General features: G+C 42.1%; 1 protein-coding gene across 1 annotated transcript; it reads left to right on the plus strand.

The window, feature by feature from the left end:
* The first annotated feature begins 8,173 nt into the window (after window positions 1-8,173).
* Window positions 8,174-24,320, plus strand: LOC114560996 (GTPase IMAP family member 4-like). Its single transcript, XM_028586627.1, has 3 exons — window positions 8,174-8,195; window positions 22,512-23,445; window positions 24,296-24,320. The coding sequence occupies exons 1-3, from the start codon at window positions 8,174-8,176 to the stop codon at window positions 24,318-24,320; spliced, it is 981 nt and encodes a 326-aa protein (XP_028442428.1).
* The last annotated feature ends 219 nt before the right edge of the window (window positions 24,321-24,539 follow it).

Raw genomic sequence — 24,539 nt, forward strand, 5'->3', positions numbered from 1 at the left:
CTGTTTCTGGTTTCCTAACTGCGTAGCGAGCTATAGGAGCTTAGCTGGGAGCTTCATGAAGACAGCTAAAGTTAATGTTATAAACTAAGTAACAATAGTGTTAGCCACGATGCTAACGGCATTGATGTTGGTACTATTTTAGTGATTTATAGGCAACCTTTTGTAACGTTACTGACAATACAGCTGTCAGAGTTAGCTTCAACTTCATATATTACCTTCTAACAGCAGTATTCTCAGTAACGTGACAATCTGCAAGAAAAAGGTTGCCTATAAATCACTAAAATAGTAACAGCACAGTTTGTCTTAGTTATCAATGCCGTTAGCATTGTGGCTAACACTATTGTTACTTAGTTTATGACAAATCATTTTGGCTGTGCTTTCTAACATGATGTCATTGTCCTAACTGAGCAGTGTTAGCCTTTACAACAGACTTTCACTACACGTTTTAGATGTTTGATTACAGAGTTCTCTGTTGATTTGTGTTTGTTGCTTTGTGCTCGTGCTGGAAAAAGAATGTAAACAAAGTTGTGTGCAATGGGCCATGATGTAGGTCCCCTTCAAGGCCAGGCTAATGTTAGACGTCCCTCTAGTGGACAGAACATGTAATAACAACCACATGCTTATAGTGGCATTGACAATGCATAAGCCTGAGTATTGTAGTACATATTAAAAACAGGCTGAATTTGAGCATTAAATATTCAAATATAATAAAAAGAAATGTGAATGGTATTATAGAGGAAGAACAGCTCTAGTAGCAACCCTTGATTTAATTTGGATCACATGAGAACAAAATGATGTATATCCATTGGGGCATGTTGGAATAATTAGTGCCCGAGCGCCGACAGCGGCGAAGGCCCTATTGAAACTGAAGGAATTATTGTTTCTTTCTTTCTTTCTTTCTTTCTATTATTTTCCCGTTAAATGAATTGCCTTTTTGAGGGGCTTAACATATTCAAAAACTCACCAAATTTGGCGGTCGCATCAAGTCTGGTGAAAATGTACGTATTTTAAGGGCTTCGGGAATAGGCGCACAAAAATGGCTCACTAGCGCCCCCTACAAAGTTAAGAAAATTTAGCCCCTGTAGTGCGTTTAACGTAGACTCACGAAACTTGGTACACATATGTAACATGTCAAGATGTACAAAAAACTTCATTAGAGCCATACCCTAAACCCAACAGGAAGTCCGCCATTTTGATTTCAGAGTTCGAAATTAGTGCGATTTTGGCCATTTCCACATGTCGTACTTTAACGAACTCCTCCTAGAGATTTCATCCGATCAACTTCAAACTCGGTCTGTGCCATCTTAAGATGTTAAAGATGAAAAGTTGGTAAAAGAAAAACTTTTCGTCATAGGGCGTGGCCGTGGCGGGGCGGCCATTTTGTGCATTTCGCCGCCGAAATAGGAAGTGGGTGTAACTCGAGTGTACGTTGTCCGATTACCTCTAAACTTTTCAGGATTCATAAGAGTCCAACCCTGAGGACAAATAAAGGCCGATATTTACTTAAAGTCATAGCGCCCCCTAGTGGCAACAGGAAGTAGGCCTAAAAGTCAAGGTGCTATACTTTAACGAACTCCTCCTAGAGATTTCATCCGATGGACATAAAAACTTGGTCTGTACCATCCCAACACCTTAACGATGAAAAGTTATTAAAAGAAAAACTTTTCGTCAGACGGTGTGGGCGTGGCGTGGCGGCCATTTTGAGTGTTTGGCGATGAACAAAGAAGTTGTTGTAACTTGAGTGTACATTGTCAAATCTCACCTAAATTTCTCACGATTGACAAGGGTCCTGGCCTGAGGACACCTACAGGCCAAAATTGAATTTTGGTCATAGCGCCCCCTGCTGGCAACATTATATGACAAACATCATCCGATTTGCATGAAACTCAGAATGTGTGGTCTACGTGTGATACTGAGCCGCCCCCTATAATATGGTCACGCCCACTTACTCAGGCCACGCCCCCTTTCATAGCATTTGAACCGTTTAAGGTAGAGTCTTGTGTGAGGTGTCATTGAACTCAGCAGAGACTTCGTTTTTAATTGGTCATGGTTTGACCCGCCCCCTATGCCTAAGCCCCGCCCTCTTTCATAAAATTTGAACTTTTTAAGGTATACCCTTGTGTGAGGTATCATTGAACTCAGCATAGACTTCTTTCTTCATTGGTGATGGTTTGACCCGCCCCCTATGCTTAAGCCCCGCCCCTTTCTTAAGATTTGAACCATTCAAGATACACCCTTGTGTGAGGTATCAATGAACTCAGCAGAGACTTCCTTCTTCATTGGTGATGGTTTGGCCCGCCCCCTATGTTCAAGCCACGCCCTTTTGAATAAATGCTGACCCATCTAAGGTAGATTCTTGTGTGAGGTATCATTGAACTCAGCACAGACTTCCTTTTTAATTGGTGATGGTTTGACCCGCCCCCTACGCTTCTAATTCAATTTCAATTCAATTTATTTATAGTATCAAATCATAACAAGAGTTATCTCGAGACACTTTACAGATAGAGTAGGTCTAGACGACACTCTATAATTTACAAAGCCCCAACAATTCCAACAATTACAGTAATTCCCTCAAGAGCAAGCAGTGCGACAGTGGCGAGGAAAAACTCCCTCTTGGGAAGAAACCTTGGACAGACCCAGGCTCTTGGTAGGCGGTGTCTGACGGGCCGGTTGGGGGTGTGATGAACAGTGGCAATAATAGTCACATTAATAATGGAACAGTGACTGGATGTAGCGGGGAGCTGCAGGGTTCAGCAGGAAGAAGCATGACACTGCAGGGCACCGCTGAGCTCAGCAGGGAGTGCAGCAGGACCACGGCGACAGCTGCAACCAGGATCTTGGTGCCAACGTTCTCCAAGGAAATACGCTGGGGGAAAAAACATAAGGACTCTGGGGAGTAAACTCCCCAGGAGCTAGGATTAGTAACAAGCATTTCTGGGACTGGATACACACAAATAGTAATAGTAAAAGTAATAGAAAGGGAGAGGAGAGAGCAGCTCAGTGTGTCAGAGGAAGGAAGGAAGTCCCCCGGCAGTCTAGAACTATAACAGCGTAACTATAACAGCGTAACTAAGAGAGACAGGTCATAAGGAGAGGTAGCTTTTTTCGGCTTAGAACTCTCCCCCTGCGGATCGGGCTTGGCTGGCCTGTCTCCCTCTACTTTGTTATGTATTATTAATCTAACAATTATGAAGAGAAGCAGGTGGGCCAGTTAGGTGAACACTGCAACTCCTCACTCCCCTAACTATAAGCTTTATCAAATAGAAGAGTTTTAAGTTCATTCTTGAAAGCGATTACAGTTTCTGCCCCCGAACCCAGATCGGGAGCTGGTTCCATAGGAGAGGAGCCTGATAACTAAAAGCTCTGGCTCCCATTCTACTTTTAGAGACTCTAGGTACCACCAGTAACTCTGCATTCTGGGAGCGCAGTGCTCTAGTGGGACAATAGGGTATTAGGAGCTCTTCTAGATATGATGGTGCTAGACCATTTAGAGCTTTGTAGGTCAATAGAAGGATTTTAAACTCAATCCTGGATTCAACAGGAAGCCAGTGCAGAGAAGCTAATACAGGAGAAATATGATCTCTTTTCTTAGTTCTTGTGAGAACACGCGCTGCAGCATTCTGGATCAGCTGGAGAGTCTTAAGGGACTTATTTGAGCAACCTGACAGTAGGGAGTTACAATAGTCCAGCCTGGAAGTAACAAATGCATGGACTAGTTTTTCAGCGTCGTTTTGAGACAGGATATTCCTAATTTTAGCAATGTTACGAAGATGAAAAAAGGCTGTTCTTGAGGTTTGTTTTAGATTGGCATTAAAGGATATATCCTGATCAAAAATAACTCCTAAATTTCTGACAGTAGTGCTGGAGGCCAGGGTAATACCATCCAGAGTAACTATATCTTTAGATAATGAAGTTCTGAGGTGTTTAGGTCCCAGCACAATAACTTCAGTTTTGTTAGGGTTTAACATCAGAAAATTATAGGTCATCCAGGATTTTATATCTTTAATGCACGCTTGAAATTTAGCTAGCTGACTGGTTTCGTCTGGTTTGATTGACAAGTATAATTGGGTGTCATCCGCATAACAGTGAAAGTTAATTGAGTGTTTCCTAATAATATTGCCTAGAGGAAGCATATATAAGGAGAATAGAATTGGTCCAAGCACTGAGCCTTGAGGAACCCCATGGCTAACTTTAGCGTACTTGGAGGATTTATCATTAACATTGACAAATTGAGATCGATCAGAGAAACAGGACTTAAACCAGCTCAGAGCAATTCCTTTAATGCCAACCAAGTGTTCCAATCTCTGTAACAGGATTGAATGGTCAATAGTGTCAAATGCAGCACTAAGATCTAGTAAAACAAGAATGGAGACAAGTCCTTTGTCTGCAGCAGTTAAAAGGTCGTTAGTAATTTTCACCAGTGCCGTCTCTGTGCTATGATGCTTTCTAAATCCTGATTGAAAGTCATCAAATAAACTATTGCTATGTAGAAAATCACATAACTGATTAGCAACCACCTTCTCAAGGATCTTGGAGAGAAAGGGAAGGTTAGATATAGGTCGATAGTTTGCTAAGACATCAGGATCGAGGGTGGGTTTTTTCAGAAGAGGTTTTATCACAGCTACTTTAAATGACTGCGGTACATGACCTGTTAATAAGGACATATTGATCATATCCAGTAATGAAGTGTTTACCACATGTAACGCTTCTTTGAGTAATCTCGTTGGGATGGGGTCTAAGAGACAGGTAGATGGCTTTGCTGAGGATATCTTTAACATTAATTGTTGAAGGTCAATAGGATAAAAGCAGTCTAAGTATATGTCAGGTCTAGTCGTTATTTCTAGCGGTCCTGCATTTAAAGGTGAACCGTTAGAAGTTGAGGGCAAAAGGTGATGAATTTTATCTCTAATTGTTGTAATTTTATCATTAAAGAAGCTCATGAAGTCATCACTACTCAGAGCTAGAGGAATAGATGGCTCAGTAGAGCTGTGACTATCTGTCAGCCTGGCTACAGTGCTGAAAAGAAACCTTGGGTTGTTCTTGTTTTCTTCTATTAGTGATGAGTAATAGTCTGATCTGGCCTTTCTTAGGGCCTTCCTATAGGTTTTCAGACTTTCTTGCCAATCCAAACGGGATTCCTCCACTTTGGTGGAACGCCACTTACATTCGAGGTTTCGCGAGATTTGTTTTAATTTACGAGTTTGGGAGTTATACCAAGGTGCTAGTTTCCTTTTCTTCATCATCTTCTTTTTCAGGGGAGCAACAGAGTCTAAGGTCGTCCGTAGGCAAGTCGTAGCACCGTCTACAAATGTATCAATTTGAGAGGGACTGAGGTTAACATAGAGGTCCTCTGTTATGTTAAGGCATGACATAGAGTCGAATGCTGTTGGAATATCTTCTTTAAATTTAGCTATAGCACTGTCAGATAGGCATCTGGTGTAGAAGCTTTTATCTAATTTAATATAGTCAGGTAGTAAGAATTCGAAAGTGATTAAAGAATGATCTGACAATACCGAATTCTGCGGAAATATTATTAAATCCTCAATTTCAATACCATATACCAGCACAAGGTCGAGGGTGTGGTTAAAACAGTGCGTCGCCTTGTGCACACTCTGACTGAAACCGATTGAATCCAGTATTGAGTTGAAAGCAGTAGTAAGGCTATCATTGTCAACGTCCACATGGATATTAAAATCACCTACAATAAGTACTTGGTCTGATTTAAGGACTAAACATGATAAAAACTCTGAGAATTCAGATAAAAATTCAGAATACGGACCTGGAGCCCTGTAAATAACAACGAATATAATTGGCTGTAATGTTTTCCATTTTGGATGTTGAAGATTAAGAACAAGGCTTTCAAACGATTTATAATTTAGTTTAGGTTTAGGATTAATTAACAAGCTTGCATCAAAGATGGCTGCAACTCCCCCTCCTCGGACAGAGCCTCTAGGAATTTGAGTATTAATATGACTCGGAGGAGTGGCTTCATTTAGACTGACATATTCTTCATGGCCCAGCCAGGTTTCAGTAAGACAGAATAGATCAACTTGATTATCTGATGTAAAATCATTTACTAGGACTGCTTTAGAAGACAGAGATCTAATATTTAATAGTCCACATCTAATTTTCCTATTTTGTTCTATCGTTGCAGTCGTTTTAATACCAATTAGGTTGTTAAGTATAGCGCATCTGTTGTTTACCTTTGATTTAACCGATCTGAGTCGGGGAACAGACACCGTGCTTATTAGACTATGAGTGGGTGACTGCTCCAACGGAAGCACAGGGGGGCGCGTAGTACTGCACCCCTGATTACTAATATCAAACTTGGGTTGTCATGGTTTATGTCTAATAAACTCGGTCAGATTTTTTTGATATGAGAGCGGCTCCGTCCCAGGTGGGATGAATGCCGTCTCTCTCCATCAGACCAGGCTTTCCCCAGAACGCCCCCCATTTATTCACATAGCCCACATCGTTAGCTGGGCACCACCCCGACAACCAGAGGTGGAAGGATGACGTACGGCTGTACATTTCATCATTGGTCAGGTTTGGCAGGGGTCCAGAGAAAACTACTGAGTCCGACATTGTCTTTGCGTATGCACAAAGTGACTCAACATTCAATTTAGTGATCTCCGATTTACGACCATTACCCCCTACCTGAAGTATGATCTTACTGTATTTACGGTTCTTTTTGGCCAGCAGCTTTAGATGCGTTTCTATATCGCCCGCTCTGGCCCCGGGGACACATATGACCGTCGGTACTGTAGACGCTGGGGCCGCCGGCTTCACATATCGCAGTATAGAGCTCCCAATAATCAGAATTGGCTTCACACATCACAGTATAGAGCTCCCAATAACCAGAGTTGGCTTCACATATCGCAGTATAGAGCTCCCAATAACCAGAATTGGCTTCTCAGCGGGTGTATCACTGAGTAGGGAGAACCTGTTAGAGAGGCGAAGACGCTCCGGTTTAGAGCGACCGTCATCATGTGCACTCCCTGGTCTAGATCTAACGCTACGCTTCCCTCTAACGCTACGCTTCCCTCGGACAGTCACCCACTCGCCCGGCTGCTCGGGGTCTGACGGGGGACAGCTAACAGAAGCTACAGAAGCTACAGTATGGTGGTCCGCATTAACTACATGGTGCTGGCTAGCTACGGAAGCATACGATTCTGATTCCATGGTGCGGAGCCGTGACTCAAATTCACTAAGCCTTGCCTCCAGAGCAGCGAATATACTACATTTATTACATGTATCGTTATCACTAAAGGAGGCAGAGGAATAGCTAAACATTTGACACACAGAGCAAGAAAGAGCAGGAGAGGGAGAGGAATTAGCCATTGCTAATGGCTAAGCTAAAGTAGCTAACAGCGTTTTAACAATTGTAAATTCAGCGAGTCAGTCACTGTAAGTGAAGCTACGTATAAGTGCTTGAGTAAAACAATTGTAATTCAAATGCAATCCAGGCAAATAGCCGCTAATTTAGCCAGTAAAGCAGAGTTCAATAAGTTTTTGCCGGAGCAGCAAACTAGCGTTTGTAACACTGGAACACCGGAAGTGACACAATACGCTCACCTTACACGTCACTGCCACGCCCCTTTCCACAGCTAATGAACCGTATGACGTAGAGTCTTGTGTGAGCTATCGTTGTACTCGGCGAGGAGTTCCCTTTTCATTGTTGACGATTCGCGGCATCTGAGTGCCGCGCAAATGCGCGGTCGCAAGGAGCGGCGTCCGCTGGTAACTCCGACGCGCGCAGAGGTGCGAGGGCCCGTCCATCGCTGCTCGCAGCTTTAATTTACTGTCTGTAATCTAAACAGTTTCTGAAAATTCACAGAGATCTTGAAAATATCAAAGTATTAGTTTTTTGTAAAATGCCCTGAAGACACTTAAAAAGACAGGCTTTTTATATATTACTATATACTATAAATACAATTACATTATGGTTCACATTTAATCTCTAAGGCTAAATCTAAAGGGTTGAATATGATTTAACTACACTGTACAGTAACTGAACCAACTTCTTACACATCCAGGATTGTCTTTATTTCTCTGACTCAACAGTGCAATCATAAATGGATGTGGTTTAATGCACGAAGCCATATAAAGGAGGTGCAGCACAAGAAAGACTTTTACTTCAGCGGCAGTATCGACTCTACTCTGAAACCCGAACATGGCAAACAACTTCAACTGTGGTAAGTCATGACATCAATATATTTAGGGCCTGAGCGCCGACAGCGGCGAAGGCCCTATTGAAACTGAAGGAATTATTATTTTTCTTTCTATTATTTTTCTTTCTATTATTTTTCTTTCTATTATTTTCCCGTCAAATGAATTGGCTTTTTGAGGGGCTTAATATATTCAAAAACTCACCAAATTTGGCGGCCGCATCAAGTCTGGTGAAAATGTACGTATTTTAAGGGTTTCGGGAATAGGCGCACAAAAATGGCTCGCTAGCGCCCCCTAGAAAGTTAAAAAAATGTAGCCCCTGCAGTGCGTTTAACGTAGACTCACGAAACGTAGACTCCGCCATTTTGATTTCAGAGTTCGAAATTAGTGCGATTTTGGCCATTTCCACATGTCGTACTTTAACGAACTTCTCCTAGAGATTTCATCCGATCAACTTCAAACTCGGTCTGTGCCATCTTAAGATGTTAAAGATGAAAAGTTGTTAAAAGAAAAACCTTTCGTCACAGGGCGTGGCCGTGGCGGGGCGGCCATTTTGTGCGTTTCGCCGCCGAAACAGGAAGTGGGTGTAACTCGAGTGTACGTTGTCCGATTACCTCAAAACTTTTCAGGATTTATACGAGTCTAACCCTGAGGACAAATAAAGGCCGATATTTACTTAAAGTCATAGCGCCCCCTAGTGGCAACAGGAAGTAGGCCTAAAAGTCAAGGTGCTATACTTTAACAAACTCCTCCTACAGATTTCATCCGATGGACTTCAAACTTGGTCTGTACCATCCCAACACCTTAACGATGAAAAGTTATTAAAGAAAAACTTTTCGTCAGACGGTGTGGGCGTGGCGGCCATTTTGAGTGTTTAGCGATGAACAAAGAAGTTGTTGTAACTTGAGTGTACGTTGTCGTATCTGCCCGAAATTTCTCACAATTGACGAGGGTCCAGGCCTGAGGACACCTACAGGCCAAAATTGACTTTTGGTCATAGCGCCCCCCGCTGGCAACATGAAATGTGCCTTATATGACAAACATCATCCGATTTGCATGAAACTCAGAATGTGTGGTCTACGTGTGATACTGAGCCGGCCCCTATAATATGACCATGCCCACTTACTCAGGCCACGCCCCCTTTCATAGCATTTGAACCGTTTAAGGTAGAGTCTTGTGTGAGGTGTCATTGAACTCAGCAGAGAGTTCCTTCTTTATTGGTGATGGTTTGGCCCGCCCCCTATGCATAAGCCACGCCCCCTTTCATAACATTTGAACCGTTTAAGGTATACCCTTGTGTGAGGTATCATTGAACTCAGCAGAGACTTCCTTCTTCATTGGTGATGGTTGGACCCGTCCCCTATGTTTAAGCCACGCCCCCTTTCATACATGCTGACCCATTTAGGGTAGAGTCTTGTGTGAGGTATCATTCATCTCAGCAGAGGCTTTATTTTTAATTGGTAATGGTTGTACCCGCCCCCTATGCTTTAGCCACGCCCCCTTTCACAGCTAATGAACCGTATGACGTAGAGTCTTGTGTGAGGTATCGTTGAACTCGGCGGGGAGTTCCCTTTTCATTGTTGACGATTTGCGGCGTCTGAGTGCCGCGAATGCACGGTCGCAAGGAGCGGCGTCCGCCCGGTAACCCCCGGCCGCGCAGAGGCGCGAGGGCCCATCCATCGCTGCTCGCAGCTTTAATTCTTTCTTTCTTTCTTTCTTTCTATTCTTTTTCACGTCAAATGAATTGGCTTTTTGAGGGGCTTAACATATTCAAAAACTCACCAAATTTGGCGGTCGCATCAAGTCTGGTGAAAATGTACGTATTTTAAGGGTTTCGGGAATAGGCGCACAAAAATGGCTCGCTAGCGCCCCCTAGAAAGTTAAAAAAATGTAGCCCCTGCAGTGCGTTTAACGTAGACTCACGAAACGTAGACTCCGCCATTTTGATTTCAGAGTTCGAAATTAGTGCGATTTTGGCCATTTCCACATGTCGTATTTTTAACGAACTTCTCCTAGAGATTTCATCCGATCAACTTCAAACTCGGTCTGTGCCATCTTAAGATGTTAAAGATGAAAAGTTGTTAAAAGAAAAACCTTTCGTCACAGGGCGTGGCCGTGGCGGGGCGGCCATTTTGTGCGTTTCGCCGCCGAAACAGGAAGTGGGTGTAACTCGAGTGTACGTTGTCCGATTACCTCAAAACTTTTCAGGATTTATACGAGTCTAACCCTGAGGACAAATAAAGGCCGATATTTACTTAAAGTCATAGCGCCCCCTAGTGGCAACAGGAAGTAGGCCTAAAAGTCAAGGTGCTATACTTTAACAAACTCCTCCTACAGATTTCATCCGATGGACTTCAAACTTGGTCTGTACCATCCCAACATTTTAACGATGAAAAGTTATTAAAGAAAAACTTTTCGTCAGACGTGTGGGCGTATGCCATTTTGAGTGTTTAGCGATGAACAAAGAAGTTGTTGTAACTTGAGTGTACGTTGTCGTATTCTGCCGAAATTTCTCACAATTGACGAGGGTCCAGGCCTGAGGACACCTACAGGCCAAAATTGACTTTTGGTCATAGCGCCCCCGCTGGCAACATGAAATGTGCCTTATATGACAAACATCATCCGATTTGCATGAAACTCAGAATGTGTGGTCTACGTGTGATACTGAGCCGCCCCTATAATATGACCATGCCCACTTACTCAGGCCACGCCCCTTTCATAGCATTTGAACCGTTTAAGGTAGAGTCTTGTGTGAGGTGTCATTGAACTCAGCAGAGAGTTCCTTCTTTATTGGTGATGGTTTGGCCTGCCCCTATGCATAAGCCACGCCCCTTTCATAACATTTGAACCGTTTAAGGTATACCCTTGTGTGAGGTATCATTGAACTCAGCAGAGACTTCCTTCTTCATTGGTGATGGTTGGACCCGTCCCCTATGTTTAAGCCACGCCCCCTTTCATACATGCTGACCCATTTAGGGTAGAGTCTTGTGTGAGGTATCATTCATCTCAGCAGAGGCTTTATTTTTAATTGGTAATGGTTGTACCCGCCCCCTATGCTTTAGCCACGCCCCCTTTCACAGCTAATGAACCGTATGACGTAGAGTCTTGTGTGAGGTATCGTTGAACTCGGCGGGGAGTTCCCTTTTCATTGTTGACGATTTGCGGCGTCTGAGTGCCGCGCGAATGCACGGTCGCAAGGAGCGGCGTCCGCCGGTAACCCCGACGCGCGCAGAGGCGCGAGGGCCCATCCATCGCTGCTCGCAGCTTTAATTCTTTCTTTCTTTCTTTCTTTCTATTCTTTTTCACGTCAAATGAATTGGCTTTTTGAGGGGCTTAACATATTCAAAAACTCACCAAATTTGGCGGTCGCATCAAGTCTGGTGAAAATGTACGTATTTTAAGGGTTTCGGGAATAGGCGCACAAAAATGGCTCGCTAGCGCCCCCTAGAAAGTTAAAAAAATGTAGCCCCTGCAGTGCGTTTAACGTAGACTCACGAAACTTGGTACACATATGTAACATGTCAAGATGTACAAAAAACTTCATTAGAGCCATACCCTAAACGCAACAGGAAGTCCGCCATTTTGATTTCAAAGTTCGAAATTTGTGCGATTTTGGCCATTTCCACTCGTACTTTAACGAACTCCTCCTAGAGATTTCATCCAATCAACTTCAAACTCGGTCTGTGCCATCTTAAGATGTTAAAGATGAAAACTTGTTAAAAGAAAAACTTTTCTTCTTTATTGGTGATGGTTTGGCCCGCCCCCTATGCATAAGCCACGCCCCCTTTCATAACATTTGAACCGTTTAAGGAATACCCTTGTATGAGGTATCATTGAACTCAGCAGAGACTTCCTTCTTCATTGGTGATGGTTTGGCCCACCCCCTATGTTCAAGCCACGCCCCCTTTTATTACTAATGGTAATAAAAGTTCTTTTATCGTCACGGTCAGTTCTTGTTTATGTTTCCCCTCCCACTGATGGGAAGCACAGTGTTGATGGCAAAGCATAGCAGTTCCCAAGTAATGTGCTGACACCAGAGCCCCCTATGTTTAAGCCACGCCCCCTTTCATACATGATTGACCAATTTAAGGTAGAGTCTTGTGTGAGGTATCATTCATCTCAGCCACGCCCCCTTTCACAGCTAATGAACCGTATGACGTAGAGTCTTGTGTGAGGTATCGTTGAACTCGGCGGGAGTTCCCTTTTCATTGATGACGGTTTGTGGTGTCTGAGTGCCGCGCAAATGCACGGTTAATCATGTTTATATTCTATTTTACTATTGTTAACATTTTTGTGATTGTATTTATATTTGTATTAATTCTTTATTATTATTATTATTATATTGTTCTTTGACTTAAAGTTTCTTACACAGAAGCATTAAATGAAATCTTGATCAAGAATTGGGATTAGCCAGAACAATTTAGCCACGATGTACAGTAGTTATGTAGTGTCATCCCAATTTCTAAAATACCTGTCTTCCTGAAGGTATATTTAAACTCAAGCTGGAGGTGTGAAGTTTAGCTAAACCTTCAGTGTAAACAAAGATATTACAAGCGCCGTGAACACACATGCTAGCCTAAATCATTAACCCAAACACCGCAGCACAGACCAAAAAACAATGTCAGTCTGACCATACTGCAATAGTAGATGTGTGTGTATTAATGTCAGTATGTGTTAACTTCCTCCTCTGACCTTGGCTATGGCGCCCAGACTCTGGAATGCTTTACCTACTAGCATTAGGTTTGCGGAGAATGTGGATTGTTTTAAGGGACAAGTGAAGACTCACTTGTTCAGGCTAGCTTTTGGGTAGCCTATGTCTTTTATTTATTTGAAAATTGATACTGTTGTACTTGTATCTTATTTTATTGACTATTTTTACCATGTTTTATTGTCTATGCACATTGTAAAGCACTTTGTGACCTTGTCTGTGAAAAGCGCTGTATAAATAAAATGTACTTACTTACTTACTTACCTTGGTGGAATGGGAGCCCTTAAGGCATCACTGTCTTATCATACAGCTATGGAATCAGAGAGTTGATATGTTGGACACGGACCTGAATGAGACCTGGGGTACCACTGTCTCAATTTATACAGCATAAATTTGTAAGCTGGAAATTCCACCACACTGTTAAAAAACTTGTCTTGGCTGTGCAGTGGCTGACCGTGGATTTCCACCAGATGCGTAACGGCAGTGGAGTCATTAGGTTTCCATTAAAGTCAGTGTGTGCATTTCCACTGGTTGCAGAGCGGATGCGTTCCGACTGCGTCCCAGCTCCGGCTGTCTGCAGCCCTCCGCAGCAGATACGCAGAGCTTCTATTTTTGCCGGACGCCGGAGAGCTCCGCAGCAATTCAACACACGGCAGATAGTGCGGGACAGGAAGTCGAGCATAGAAGCAAAATAAAACATCTGGTTAATTTTCTAAATAAAATACACCGTGCTCACGGCGGATCATATTTCACTACAGCTTGAAAACACAGCACAGAGCTGTTCCCCCTCTACTCCTCTGGATGGAAACTAACTGTTGTTGGTATTGTGGTTCCTTTCTATGTGAATTCGCGAGAACTTGTGGTTCCTCGTGACTACAGCTGTCAGTCATGGCCACAACAAATCCGGACCTGGTGGGACGGCGGAGCACGCAGCAGACACGCAGCGGAGCCGGTCCGCAGCCGTTACGCATCTGGTGGAAATGAGGAGTGAGATCACTAACTGTATAACTAACACATGTATGTAATTGTAAACTTTAAGTATTTACCCACATATTGTTCATACACAAGGTGGGTATCAGGCAGGCACGGGAGAGAGACCTAACCACCTGTATCTCATGAAAACATTGTACACTAGAGATGCACCGATTACAACTTTCTAGGCCGATTCCGATTTCCGATTTTCTTTGAGTTTGACCTGCCGATACCGATTTTAGCCGATTCCAATTTAATTTTTTCTAACCACTTTACAGCACACACAAATATTTATTTTCTATCTTTTCTTAAATAGAACATTTTACATTTTGCATAGAACATTTTTTGAACAGATAATGGATCACTATAAAATATAACTATATAAATAACTCCTGGTGTGGGAAATTCACACAGATCTAAAGAGCAATGTTAGAACCATTTCCTTCTTTTCACATCCAATAACCAACTTAATATAATAAATATAGCCTTGCAGTATAAAGATATTTCTCAAAACACACACGCAGGCCTGTTTGAACGTCAACAGTAACGTTACCTGAAAACATAAACGTCACCACTCATTTCACACACACAGTTTAGCAACAAACTAAACGCTAAGGGAAGATTACTACGTTTTTAATGTTGGTGTGGAGTGGTATATGCACCCCCACTAACCTGGAAAGCGTTTTAAACAGTAACGTTAATACAGCGGGTTGGAGGAATACAGCGTCTTTTTTTTTTTTTTTTTAAACACAGCGTCTATTGCAGAGTCAGAGGCAGAGGGACCATCACCGCAGCGTTTACTAACGTTAGCTTGTCTCATCTGGGGTCTGATCAACAGCAAAAATTCATCAAAGTCAGTGTGCCCAACGCTATTTTCCAATAAACTGTAGCTGTCATATTTCACGGGACCCGCGGTTTTCATGTTCCACTTATTGAGCCTCAGAGGGGAGAGAGAGAGAGATCAGTAGAGCAGACTGCTCTGCAGAGCAGTGTATAATTACAACTTTATAACATTTCATGAACAGCTGATTGAGCGACGGTGCGCTTATCTTGCGCGATGTTAATCATGCGGCGCCCGAGTGCATTTGACCGGCATAAAATCGGCATAAGTCAGACTGACCGGCCAGTCACCGGTCATGGCCGAGCACGTGAAAATCGGCCGATTCCGGTCACTGGCCGGTCAATCGGTGTATCTCTATTGTACACTATATTAACAGACATCCCCTTATTTTATCTAATCTGACAAAAAAAAAACTGTAGGGTTGCCTTACAGAGCATTTGGGCTTATACGGCATGTTTATTTTTTGATTGTTGTAGTTTAAAACTATTAAATGAATCACGCTGACTGGTAGAGTGAACACTCACATCTGTGTGACCTGTAGTGTAACAAGGCTCTCTCGACCTTTGTATTTCAGATCCCGTTATGTAATATGTTGAAATCAAGCCTAAACTTAGGTGGCCCAGAGAGCTCAACACACTGGAAATTAAGAAAAAAATCAATGAATTCTACAACACACGTGCAGCATTTAGAAAAAAAATCATGCTGATAAAAATAAATAAAAAAGAAATACAGAAATGCGCTGCAACTAGCACAGGCAAAAACTGTTTCCAGGGAACAGTAAAAAGTGATGCACATGCTTGTGTCATGCTTTTATGAAGTGATTGAATTTGGGTATTTGTCAGTGTTTCAGATTATATGAACAAGCACATGGCTAACGGTCAGACGTGTATAAAGTACTAGAGACCCATACTTGAGTAAATGTACATGTGCTCTATCAAAAAAGTGACTTGAGTAGAAGTTGAAGTGCTCTTTAAGCACAACACTTAAGTAGAAGTACCAAAGTATTTAACATGTTTTGTACTGAAGTATTGCAAGTAGTTAATTTTAAAATTTACTACTCAAGAACTGCAAGTAAAAGTACAAGTATTGTGTTATTTAGTTATTAAAGAAAGCAGTCAAAAGTTTGAATATCATATTGTTTATATTATTTCAAATGTTTAGCCTAAAGGACACTTCGACTGTAGCCAAAGGAATTAACAATAAATATATTATATTAAAAATAACAAATATTAACAAATACTGAAATAAAATGTACAATTATCACAATGTGCAAGTAAACTGAACATCCTCTTCAGCACAGTAACGATTAAAGCCCCCAAAAAATTTATCACACACTAGCTAGTAACATGTGTGATGAACAGGAAAGTTAGCAAGTGTTAAGAAATTACTAAACGACGTGTTCGTTTGATTTCTGAAGAAGAAGAAAAGCTTGGTACAATTGAAAGTTAAACAAAAGATTTAATAAAACAGAATGAAAATGACATGACAGAAAGCAAATGGTACACTGTAGCTTACAGCGGACTGAATTATGCTCCTCCTTCATGGAGTCACATAAAAACAGTCTTGAATCTTTCTCAGTATCCCAAATGTATCCCAAAGAAGTTGAGGGTGGTTCCTCAAATTAAATCTTTCCCTATTGGTCAGATGTCTGTCAAAAGAAAAGGTGTTAGTTCCCAATCCATGTGTCTTGACACCCGGTCACAGGATCCTACCAAGTCGGTGTCAATTGTTTCCAAACTACAGGAATACTAATTCTTTGTCCTAATCAAGTCTGGCCCAACAAGGGATGGCTCGCAAAGCTGTTTTAAACAATAGGTCTTCTAGAGCCTCTACCTCTATGCTAAATAACAGACATGACTTAATTAATTCTTTAGCAGCTAGGGTTGAGATGAGGCGGTCGAATGCTAATCAGTATTGAAACAATCATTTTTGGCTCAGCTTCAGTGTCACTCAGTCTCACAGCAGTTTACATAAACTAGGTTACATTTTTAACCTAAAAGTATATTGCTCTAAAACATCACCAATGTTTAACTTTTTTAACTTCAACACAAGCTAGCAACATATAGATAAACTAGCAGCTTCACATCACAGAGTTAAACGGTTAACATTCAGGACTCACTGCAGACTGAAAAAACTCAGGACTAGTTTAATCTGCTGTAACAACAGCTAAATAGAAAAAGTACAAACTTACATTGTCTCTGACGTCTGAACAGGCAACCATAATGAAAAGAAACACGACACGATCTCGGGGATATCTTACGTAAATTACGTAACCAACGTAGCCGTAACTACACACACTGTAACCTACACAGTCTCCGTAGCGTGAGGAATTCACAACAGTAACGACTAACTAAATAGTAATACAAATTTATCGGTGTAAAAGTATTTCATTCATCGAAAATATGTACTCAAGTAAAAGTGGAAGTGGGAGAAAAAAATAACAATCCAGTAGAGTACAGATACAGCCTTTCTGTACTTAAGTAGAGTAGTGAAGTAGTTCTACTTCGTTACTATACAGCTCTGGTAACGGTAGATTGACAGCAGATATATACAATAATATTTAAAAATTGCGTTTCAATTCAATTCAATTTTATTTATAGTATCAAATCATAACAAGAGTTATCTCGAGACACTTTACAGATAGAGTAGGTCTAGACCACACTCTAATTTACAAAGCCCCAACAATTCCAGTAATTCCCCCAATTGGATGGACGTAGCAGGAAGCAGTTTCCAATGTTAAAATTAACAAAGATAGTTTTTCCCCAACACCACTAACTGATAGTTAACTTCAATAACTTCACAAACCACAAACCATGACAACAACTGTTTGCATCATGTTTTAATGTCTGGAAACAAACAACACGAGTTCCTTAGATAACGTAGCAGCTGAATGTAGACATATCTCAGTTCAATTATTGTAATTCACTGTATTCATGGACAAAAAGCCATTTCTTTCAGGATTGCTTCAATTTAAGAAAACTAAAAGACAAAATTATATCAGCCCTGTCTTCACTGGTGACCAGCGAGTTTGAGAATTGATTTTAAGATTTTCCTAATTAGCTTTAAAGTATTACATGGATTAATTTGATGTTCACCGATGAGTAAGAGTAAGTAAGTAAGTAAGTAAAGTTTATTTATAGAGCGCATTTCACAGATACAAATCACAAAGCGCTTTACAAGGTACAAACATCACCCTGACCATACATATACAAACATACAATGTGACAATGGGGTAGACAGGCCAGGAAGACAGGGTATTAAGAAAATACAGCATGACATGAGGAGAGGGGAGGAGAACAAGGCAACTCCCAGACTATGCCCCTGATAGGGGTACAGTGTGGGAACAGGAAAAAAACACCTCAGCAACATAAGCACATAACCAATACAAGACACACAATGGGGGAGGGGAGTGTTGGGGTGGAGGTAGTCCAGCACAGGCAAGCAACCATCTGGTCCTGCAGCCATGCAAGGCGCTGGTCACAGACCCGCCCGCCTGACTGGGGGTACAATCTGTATATATGTAAGGGTTTGTGTGTGTGTAGGCCTGAGTAGTCAAACTACGTCTGGCCCTGTAATCTCGTTGTCTCAGTCCGCACAATTGTCATAGCGATACACAGCCGGTTGCCATGGAGTCAACCTTGAACAGGACCCAGTCCGAGTCAACAATCAGCAGGTGTCTGTGGGAATCGGGTAAGGAACGCAAGAGTGTGCCTCGCTGCAGTGCTACCAGGGGGAGTGATTATTCAACACCGGCCTCGGCCAAGGCCAGTGCTGGTTCAGGGAGCCGAAAACATAGGATTGGAATTTGTTTTGTCTTAGGGCCAGGAGCCGCAGTTAGTCAGTCTCTTCTGAAATGTCCCCTCCGGTCTCCGTATCGATCAAATTTCCTTGCCAAAGCCGTGAGTTTCTCCATGATGTTGTCCAGCCTGTCCAGAGCTGACAGTCTCTCCAAGATGGTATCCAATTTGTGGCCAATGGTGTTCATAGTCACAATCTGAGTTCCGACAGCTCTGCCCACGGCTTCAACCATGACGGGCAGCCTTGTATTTTGCTCGGCTCTTACGGCTCCCGCAGTAAAAGTGCAGCCTCAGATCATCAGGCAGGGCTCTGCGGGCTGTTCCTACTGTAAGTCCTGGATCAGGACTAAAGGGGACCTGGTCTGTACCCCTCAGATCTTGAACTCCTTTGCTGAAGAAGGCTAAAGAATCAGTGTCAGCTTTTAAATTACTTATTGAAAAATAAAAACTGGCAAATGACACAGTTGGATATTCAACCTGTTTTATTATTAGGGGTGGGCGATATGGACTAAAAATATCTCGATATTTTTGCAGATTTTGACGATAACGATAATTAGACGATATCCTTTAAAATTGTGTTTTTAAAAGTCTGAGTTACTTAATCACTGATTATAATAATGGGCACAATGTTGAATGAAAACAATTCTTATTTATTTTCTTTAAAATGTAAGCATTCAAGTAAAAACAATTTAAAGACAAAATACAAATACTATACTTTCAGTTCTACACCTCTGCTGTAATGTAAATTGTGCAGCATACAAGCAGGATTAAATCATAATAATAAAGGGCTCTGTTCTGTAACGTATTGCACTCAACCATGTCCTTATTGGAGGCAGTTCTGGAGCTGGGATAGGGCTGGGTCAGGCCAGGTTTTGATAGTCCTTCTACTTGGCTGTATAGTCTTTCTGACCGGGATTTATGCTGGGATCAGAAATAGTTGGATGTGACCTGACTGGCCCAGGTGAGGTAGAGGCGCAGTTCTGTATGCTATGTTAGAGTATACATGGTCTGGTGTGTTCTTCCAACTAGTAGCACAAGCTGCATGCTGGAAAAAGCTGGGGAGTACAGACTTTAAAGGTCCCATGGCATGGAAATTTCACTTAATGAGGTTTTTTAACATTAATATGAGTTCCCCCAGCCTGTCTATGGTCCCCCAGTAGCTAGAAATGGTGATAGGTGTAAACCGAGCCCTGGGTATCCTGCTCTGCCTTTGAGAAAATGAAAGCTCAGATGGACCAATCAGGAATCTTGCTTGTTATGAGGTCATAACAAGCAAAGTTACCTCCCCTTTCTCTGCTTTGCCCACCCAGAGAATTTGGCCAACCCATGAGAGAGAGAGAGACATCATGGCTTTCAAACGAGCAAAGTGGCAGTTGGTCAAGGCCACACCTCCACCCTCCACCTTGCCCCCCCCCCCCCCTCTCTCTTCCTCAATAGCTACAGACACAGAAATGGCACATCCTAAGGAAAGCTCATTGTGGGACTGGCTCTAGTGGCTGTAATTCTGCACCAAGGCTGAATTTCGGGAAAGAGACTTAAGATACAGTATTAGGGGACCACTAAGGTCTATATAAAAGAGACTTCAGATACAGTATTAGGGGACCACTAAGGTCTATATAAAAGAGACTTCAGATACAGTATTAGGGGACCATTAAGGTCTATATAAAAGAGACTTCAGATACAGTATTAGGGGACCATTAAGGTCTATATAAAAGAGACTTCAGATACAGTATTAGGGGACCACTAAGGTCTATATAAAAGAGACTTCAGATACAGTATTAGGGGACCATTAAGGTCTATATAAAAGAGACTTCAGATACAGTATTAGGGGACCATTAAGGTCTATATAAAAGAAACTTCAGATACAGTATTAGGGGACCACTAAGGTCTATATAAAAGAGACTTCAGATACAGTATTAGGGGACCACTAAGGTCTATAGAAAAGCATCCAAAGAGCACCATGTCATGGGACCTTTAAGGACGCCTTGTAAAAGTCCCCTGCTATAATATGTATCCCCTCCAGGTGATCGCGCTGGAGTTTGTTCACTATGGTAAGCAGTGAGCCAAACTTGTGCTAACGTTAGCATCGGGGGCTATGTAGCCAGCAGTGTGCTGTTTTCGTGGTAAATAAAATGGCCTGTATATTACCGACAGGGCTCCAGGTCAGGTGAGCCGTGCTGGACAACGATCCTGCGGTTGGTCCATTCATTCTGCACAAAAATGCAGTCCTCCGCCTCTGGTCTTGTCGGAGTTATTTTCTCATCCTGCCGGTAGCTAGCTCGGCGTGCTAGATGCGGACAACAACCCACGCAGCGCCCGGTCAGGCTGTGTCCTCCGGGATGTTATGAGCCGCCTGGAAGGCTCTCGTAACAGCTGTGTTGTATCGTAGTCCTATATTGATTAGTTCAGTGTGGCTGTACTTGTATAAACGCCGACAGGAGAGCTAGTAGCCGCTGCACAATCTCGCGCCGCCATCTTTGTTGACATGAGTGAATGTGTAGCGTTCCAATACGTGTTTTGAAGTGTTTTTTTTTAAGTAATTTAAATACTCGATAATGTCAATTTGCACATTGTTAACACAACAATGACGATATTATCGTAAACGATATATATCGCCCACCCCTATTTATTATTAGCATTATTTTTTCGCCATTTCTTTCCACTTGACAAAATAGTGTTGGAAAACCAACAAGCCCTCCAAAACCAGACTGATCTCATGAAATGGCGTATGTATGACACGGCAATTCGTATACCATTATTGACGTGTTATCAAGACGCATACTCGCTTTTTAGCGTTTTTATCAACGCCGTTTGGCCTCCTTTGACTTACATTACCTTGCGATTGGGTGTGAATTTATGCCGTAGCGAGTAGTATAAAAAGACGAAAATCCATGTAGGGAGGTTGATCGGGGGGGGGGAGGATGGGTCAAACAATACAGGACTTTCACCGAGAAGACCGGGGATCGTGTCCCGCGTGTGGCGTTTCCTAAACCCAACCGTCGCTTTCTTCTTTTACTAAAGCCAACTCTGTTTTTCTTTTCCTAAACTCAACCGTAGCTTTCTTCTCATGATAACACGTTCCTCTCGCGATAAGTGGGCGTGTGTTTACGTCCGCTCTATACAGTGTAGACATACACGCGGATAGCTGAAAATGCGTACAGATAACACGCCACTTGGCTTAAGAAAGTTGGTGTGTATGTTTACGCAAAGTCATGATGCCACGTCCAAAACATACGAAAATACTGGCCGTTTGCCCCCACCTCCCCTTAATCCGACCCACAGGGGTGTTTTCTGTCCTCATATTTAAACCAGAAAATGTAACGGTGGCGGTTTTAAACTTGTTAGTGTTTTTAAAACAGTCACAGTTTGGTTCGGTTTAGGCAACGAAACCACTTAATTATGTTTAGAAAAATACATAGTTTGGGCGCCTGGATAACTCAGTTGGTAAAGTGGGCGCCCATGTAAAAAGGTTTAATCCTCAACGCAGTGGGCTGACTCCGACCTGGCTGCATGTCATTCCCCCCTCTCTCTCCTTTCATGTCTTCAGCTGTCCTGTTGAATAAAGGCCTACAAATTCCCAAAAATAATCTTTAAAAAAGAAAAATATTTAGTTTTGGGTTAAAATCAGATGTTACTTCACTTCCTGAAGGTTACTAACGTTAATGTTAAGTTTGAAAAAAAACTTGCTTTTTACTGTGCTCTCCAAATGGGACATGAACAGTGGTCACCTGAGTTTGTTTGACTAATCCATGTCCACTCCAGCCCACCCTTATTGGACATTCTGGGTCTAAATCCCTTCCTGCTTTGCTCCTGTCATAACTACATGTACATACAGACAATACATACAGCCAATACAGGGCCCTGCCTCACAATAAACCAAAAAAATGTATCGTAATTGCTGCGTGACCTACGAGGGTTGTATTTCAGGGGAGAAGTCTCCCATCGACACAGATGGCTATTTGTGAAAACTTACAAATGCTTAAATGATAACTTCTAATGTTATATTCTTCATCATTTCAAACAGAAGCTATTCTACGAAATGATGAAGAACTGAGGATTGTGATGGTGGGGAAGACTGGAATTGGGAAGAGTGCCACAGGAAACACCATTCTTGGGCATAACTGCTTTGAATCAAAGTTCAGCGCCACGTCTATGACTGATGAGTGCTCTAAGGGCAATGCTGAAGTGGATGGACAAAAGGTTGCTGTTATTGACACCCCAGGTCTCTTTGACACCAGGTGGGCCCAGGATAAAACACATAAAGACATAATCCAGTGCATCTCCTATTCTTCTCCTGGACCCCATGTCTTCCTGGTTGTCGTCATGCTGGGCAGATTCACAGAAGAGGAAAAGCAGACGGTGCAGAAGATCAGAGAAATGTTTGGCCAGGATGCAGACAAATACAGCATGGTTCTCTTTACTCATGGTGACCTTCTTAAAAACACCACTATTGAGGAGTTTTTAAAGGACAGCCCAGACCTGCAGGAACTTGTGGCCAGGTGCAATGGTCAGTACCATGTCTTTAATAATGATCTGGAGAATCACTCGCAGGTCACCGAGCTGCTTAAGAAGATCAGAACCATAGTCCAGAAGAACGGAGGAAGCCACTACACCAATGAGATGTTCCAAGAGGCAGAAAGGGTAATCAAAGAGGAGAAACAACGCATCCTGAAAGAGAAAGAGGAGCTAATACACAAAGAGAGAAAAGAACTGGAGAGGAAACTACGAGCTGAATATGAAGAAATAATCAAAAACATTACAGAGAAATTCCAGGCTGAAATTGAGAAAGAGAGAAGAGAGAGAAAAAGGGTAGAACATGATGTTCTTGATTTGAAGAGGGAAAATGAGAGGAAAATGGAGATGGAGATGGCGATGGCGATGCTAAAAATAGATTTGGACAAGAGAAAGCTGGATATAGAGAAGGAGTGGATAGAGAAAAAAGAGGTGGAGAGAAAAGAGTGGGAGACAAGAGGGGAGAAGGAAAGGAAGGAGATGGAAAAGAGAAAAGAGGAGGAGAGGAAAGAGTGGGAGACAAGAAGGGAGGAGGAAAGGAAGGAGATGGAAAAGAGAAAAGAGAAGAAGCAGCAGAAGATGATTCAACAATTAAAGGAAGAGCATGTAAGAGTTCTGAAAGAGCATTTTAAACAGTTGGCGGAAAAGTTTGAGAAAGAGGCCAGAGAGGAAGCAGAAAAGAAAGGCTGGTGTAACATTTCCTAACAAGACAGGGAGTGTAAATTGTAAACTCTGTTTTGAACCGTGGTTGATCCAGACTAGCATTCCCCTGATTGTCTAATGTTACCTATTGATGTAAAGAGCTGCAGAATAATATACTGTATGGAAAACTAATTCAGCTATAAGAAGGATGGAAAGCGTTAAACGGTGTGGGCTGTTCTAGTGTTAAAAATACAAGCTTTTATATCAGTATTACTATATATGCAATTACATTTGGTTCACAATTAATCACAAAGGCTGAACATTTGAATATGATTTAACTAAACTGTACAGTAACTGAAACAACTTCATACTCATCCAGGCTCATCTTTCTTTCTCTGACTTGATAGTACAGTCATAAATGGATGTGTTTTTAATGTATGAAGCCATATAAAGATGTGTAGCACCAGGAAGGAATTGGTATTTATGTGTGGGCGTTTGTGGTTACTTATTTAGGACCTGAAAATCAGCTGAACTTTCTCCAAAAGTGCATCTGGTGGATATGCCAGTTGTTGGCATATATTTACAACATTATTAGTCCCTTTCTGACCAGAGGGATGTTTGTAGTTCCTAGAACCCTTTTTGTCTCCTGTTCAGACTGGACCAATTTGGGGATTATTAAATTCCTCTGACCACAGTTCCTGTAACTCTTTCAGCTCCTACTTCAGGACAGGGTCTTTCCCTGCTCCACATCTTTCTAATATTGTATTAACTTCACTGTTTAGCATGCCTTCTACTTTTGTAAACAGGTCTTAGGTTTATCTTTGTACTCTAAAGTTTGCTGTATTGACTTTTACTTTGATATAAATAAAATATTTAATAGAAAAGTGGCTTACTACAG

This window comes from Perca flavescens, chromosome 9 (genome assembly GCF_004354835.1).
Source record: "Perca flavescens isolate YP-PL-M2 chromosome 9, PFLA_1.0, whole genome shotgun sequence".
NCBI lineage: Eukaryota > Metazoa > Chordata > Actinopteri > Perciformes > Percidae > Perca > Perca flavescens.

Excerpts from the sequence above, each read along its gene's own strand:
- LOC114560996 (XM_028586627.1), top strand. The coding sequence starts at position 8,174 with ATGGCAAACAACTTCAACTGTG. Across the intron at positions 8,196-22,511 it reads GGCAAACAACTTCAACTGTG|AAGCTATTCTACGAAATGAT; the intron begins GTAAGTCATGAC and ends CATTTCAAACAG. Across the intron at positions 23,446-24,295 it reads AAAGAGGTGGAGAGAAAAGA|ACTGGACCAATTTGGGGATT; the intron begins GTGGGAGACAAG and ends TCTCCTGTTCAG.